This window comes from Chaetura pelagica, unplaced genomic scaffold (assembly GCF_000747805.2).
Source record: "Chaetura pelagica isolate M959 unplaced genomic scaffold, ChaPel_1.0 scaffold591, whole genome shotgun sequence".
NCBI lineage: Eukaryota > Metazoa > Chordata > Aves > Apodiformes > Apodidae > Chaetura > Chaetura pelagica.
In genome coordinates, this window is record NW_009951959.1 from 211,843 (window position 1) to 216,565 (window position 4,723).

The 4,723-nt window shown below is 44.6% G+C and overlaps 1 protein-coding gene across 1 annotated transcript in view; it reads right to left on the reverse strand.

Annotated features, from left to right (window-relative positions):
* The window catches only part of LOC104391435 (ubiquitin-related modifier 1), a 24,066-nt gene that overhangs the window by 13,658 nt on the left and 5,685 nt on the right, over window positions 1–4,723 (reverse strand). The window contains exon 2 of the mRNA XM_010000712.1: window positions 2,130–2,200. Within this exon, the coding sequence (XP_009999014.1) occupies window positions 2,130–2,200 (71 nt within the window). The remainder of the gene's footprint in view (window positions 1–2,129; window positions 2,201–4,723) is intronic.

The following is a 4,723-nucleotide window of genomic DNA, read 5'->3' on the forward strand; positions in this document are numbered from 1 at the left end:
CCTACAGTATTAAGTGATGGACACAAGGGGTAAGCTAAGCAATAGGATGCACTGAGTAGAGCTGAGTTGTTTTATTCCTCTAATCACTGCAGTTCTGGCTACACAAGAGCAGCAGGGAACATACTACATGTATCTTTATTTATCCAAGACAGATGAATTAAACTTCCTTAATGTAAATGAGGAAAATACAGGGCATTTGGAACACTATAAATTTGCAAGAATGTACCAAATTCCCTATTTGCTTGTTTCTGATCCATTTCTGCTGATTCCTCAACACTACAACATAAATCTCTTCTGGAAACACTAGGAGGGGTGTCTCCAGCAATCCCTTCATGTCAGACATTAACCCCACATCTGCCTAACCCATCCCTGTGTTGGGTGTAAATGTCACTACAGCAAAAGCTTCACAATTCAGTGTCTGCTCCTCAGCTGCTGCAATCCACAACGAGCCCAAAAACCTCCCTGGCACTGAATGCACATGGAAGCAGCAGGCTGCAAAGCAGGGAAGCTGGGAATTGGGCACACTGTCCATTCTGCCACTCTTTTTTACAGGGACAGCATCTGAAAAACAAGGCAGCATGAAAAGCTGGGAGCAATAACGTGATAGATGAATCTGGAATGAATCACTGGATACCATGAGTTTCAGCCCTGAGACTGAGGCAGATCCTCAGGGAAAGATTTAGGATAAATGCAGCTCCTAGTGAAGTCTACAGAAGTCTTCCCAGCAACTTCAAGTGGGAAAGGATTAGGCCACATACAACTGCCTCACTGATAATCATTGAGCTAGAAGAATCATTCTTTGATACTAATACCTGCCTTCCCCTGGCAGAAATAAACATCTCATGCAATAATGCCTTCTTCCTGAGCATCTGATCATGGTTTGAACACCACCGCTGTGGTGGGTGTTTTAAATTTACAGAACACTGAAGAAAATTATACTCTAGCCTCCACATTTATAAACCAACGAAATGAGTGTTTTTTGGCATTTCTTTACTATCTTACATGTAAGGATCTTACAGGCTCTAACAGTGCTGGAATTTAATGCCAAATTCTCTTGTGATCCATGAAAGTATCACTACCACTGTGCTAGGGAAAGTTAAGCAACACAACTGAACTCACAAAGCAAATCAGCATCAGGCCATGTTTCTGGATGCCCAGCCCCTGCCTTTACCCACAGGATAACACACTATTCCAGTGCTCCTATTATATTTGAATGACACATATTTATGTCCAAGCATCAAAAGTGCTTCCACTCATCTCTAACGACTTCCAGGCACGGCAAGAAGATTGGAGGCCTGAACATTCTCAGCACACAGATTATGGTATTAGCCATTCATGAGATACGAGCTGTTAACATTCCCTGGTGCTTTGTGTTATTTCAGTTTATAATCCCACTCTCAAACAGCACAGAGCACTGCTGTCCAGCTGGAGGGATTCAGAACATACCTGTGGCAAAGTGAGGTTGCAGTTGTGCACACAGAGGGGGAGAGAGGAGAATTAGAGCAGCACTCCTCAGGTCTGATATTCCAAACCACAACTCAGGGATTGACTGTTTGCAAAGGGGCACACAAGTCTTTATCTTAACAGCATCCTGTCCAACAGCAAACTGGAGTGTTAGCTTTGGTGTTTTCAGCTGCACAGGTAACATAAAATGATCACATGTACTTGAAAGTAAAGAGAGTCAGTAAAATTCATTTATGATACATTGCTGTGCACACCCAGATACCTACACACTCCAGATATTTGCACACACACAGAGAAATGACTCTTGGAAACCTCAGGACAGGCAAGAAAAAACAAAGGAGAATGGAGGTTTCCAGTATCAGGCAAGAAAATGCAGATTTGATGGGAACGTGCAGAGGCTGCTGCCCATCCAGGAGGAAGGGGCAGAAGTCTGAAGGAAGTACTTGATCCACAAGTGCTCACAGGACAGGAAAGACACACTAATTCTGTTGGCATTTAATCTGAGGATTAACCATTGTCTGCCAAGCTATCTGATCCACAGCAAGTCTGAAAGTGCTTTTAAAATACATTGATTCTTGCTGCCAGTGAAGGAAGCTGCTGTACAAATCAGCTTTGTGTCATTTGTTGTGGTTCTTTCAAGTTCCCCAACAGGTTCTGATACTCACAAGGCTCTGGTTGAGAGGGCAGAGTCACCTGATGCTTTTTGACACCATCGAACAAGAGTTCTGCACCACCTCTGAAATAAAAACAATGAACCACTGAGATTCTGCTTTATTGTCTAAAGCAAGAGGGTACAAAAGAGGCGATTTACATAGATGCCACAACAGAGAAAACAAATGACACACATTACATTTAGCACAGGATTCTCTTTGTCCTTTCCACCCCCCCCACCAAACCACAAGTCCCCAGAGGAAGCTGCCATCTCCAACACACAGAGGAGGCTCCTGTGGGACAGACCCCCGTGGTGCCAGGCATCATCCCAGCAGAGCAGGGTGATGGCTCCAAACCCAGCATGTCCACAAGGCACCCTGCAGCACCCAGCCCCACACTTCCCCTCTCCCTCAGCTGCTGGCCTCCCTCCATCCAAACCCCAGCACAGCCACCCCTGACTGCTCCTCCCTGACACCTTGTAGCCTCAAGGCCTTTCAAGAAATATTCCCTTGGTTTCCAGGTGGGAACAGGGTGAGGAAGTGGCTCCTGAACGGCCAGTTGCCCTGAGTCCTGGCAACCCTTTCAGATTGACTTCCTGCAAACTATTCCCTCCTGTGGACTTGGCTGGGAGAAGCCAGCAGAGCAAGGCACAGAGGTGACAAGTTACAGTCATGGAATCACAGAATGTGTGGGGCTGGGAGGGACTTTTAAAGGCCATCTAGTCCAGCCCCCCCCCCTGCAGTGCACAGGGACCTTTTTACCTAGGTCAGGTTGCTCAGAGCCTGGTTAAGCCTGACCTTGAATGTCTCCAGGGATGGGGCCTCCACCACCTCCCTAGGCAACCTGTTCCAGTGCTTCACCACCCTCATGGTAAAAAACTTCTTCCTAATGTCTAACCTAAATCTCCCTTGATCTAGTTTAAGGCCATTGTCCCTTGTCCTGTCACTACAAGCCCTTGTAAACAGCCCCTCCCCAGCTTTCCTGGAGCTCCTTCAGGCACTGGAAAGCACCTGAAAGTAAAAATAAAAAAATAAAGAATTTTGCCTCCCTGAACAACCCTGTTATCACCCCTCTTCTGATACTCAGAACACACAGGGGGGACCAGCCTCAGGTAACTCAGTGATGGCTTCTGCAAACACAGGAGATCACACATGAGCAAAATAGGCAGAGGAGCTGGTAAAAATGAGATTTAAATTGAGTCCAGGCACTTAATCTCCTGAGGCCCTTGGAAAAAGTCCTTAATATTTGTAACTGCAACTTACAAGCCTCAGGAAGCTCCTCAACAATATTCCTTTCCTGGAGAAAGAACACTCCTGGAAACACTGAGCTTTACAAACATAAATCAGTCTCCCTGATGCTGTGAGGTCCGAGGCCAAATGCAGCCTTAGATGATGACAAAACAATGGATAACAAACATGGATGCTCCTCCAAGATCTGGGACACAGAAGTCAGCTCCTGACTCTAGACTGAACAGGATGGCCAAAGTTGTAACAACTCAACTGAGGTAGAAAAACAACCAAAGGGCATATAATTGTGGCAAAACATTCTTCCAAAATAAACATAAATTACTGCAGAAAAGTGTTCTGCAATTTCTGAATTCTGAAACATTTTCTGTCACTGTCTGGCCGTGCACTGGTGCCTCCTCACATCTCTCAGAAACCAACCCAGTAAGAGAGAAGAATTGAAAATAAACAATCCCCACCTAAATACCAAATACAAAAGATACATCCAGACCTCACTTAAGTTCCTTTAAATTGAATATCTAAAAAATACCACACTGGGTTTTCTTGGCTCTGCAACAGAGGAGCACAACAGAACCCTTGTTATGCCCTCAGCAGCATCACTTATATGCAGCAGCTCTCCTAAAGAGCACTCTGTTGGGGCTTTTCCACCAGCTGACAAAAAATAGTTATCTGGAAATTGAAGCAGTGATTATGAAGCAGGAGCTGAGAGAACAAGTCACAGCAATTATATGAAAAACATTTTTTTTATGTGATGAAAACAAGGTCACACTTTGTGAGGGCGGGAAACGTAGATGGCAGGATAAGGTCCCTCTGTAAGGCAGGAGCTGTGGGGAACTCAGCTGTGATCTGTACATAGAGAGCTCATTTATGCATTTCCAAGGGAAGCAAAAATGCATCTCACTCTTCTGGGAAAATTAGGAGAGTTGCTGCAGCTGGAAGCAGGAAAGACTGAGGAAAGGATTCTTAAGGAGAAGGGTACTTAAAGGATTGTGGCATTTCTGTGTTGGTGGAAGGGTGGGAAAAAGCAAATAAATAGTAGCCTTTTAGCTGCTGCTAAATGGAGGCTTTAACAAACGAACACAAGTATTTCCACAACTGTGCACAGCCCTCCAGGTCCTACAGCAAGGGAGAGCTGAAACCCAAAATGCTACCAAGCCAGAACCCGGAGGCTTTAAACTGAAAGAACTGAAACACAAAGCGAGTGCACATGTCACACACATAAAAACACACACATCTATAAGATATAGATACGTGTACGGTGAAAAAAAAGCCGAAAAACGACTGTAAGTTTTTAATAAAGAATTTTAATAATTAAAAAAAAAAAAGAAAAAGGTTGAAAAGGGGAGGAAGGACAGGACTTGCAG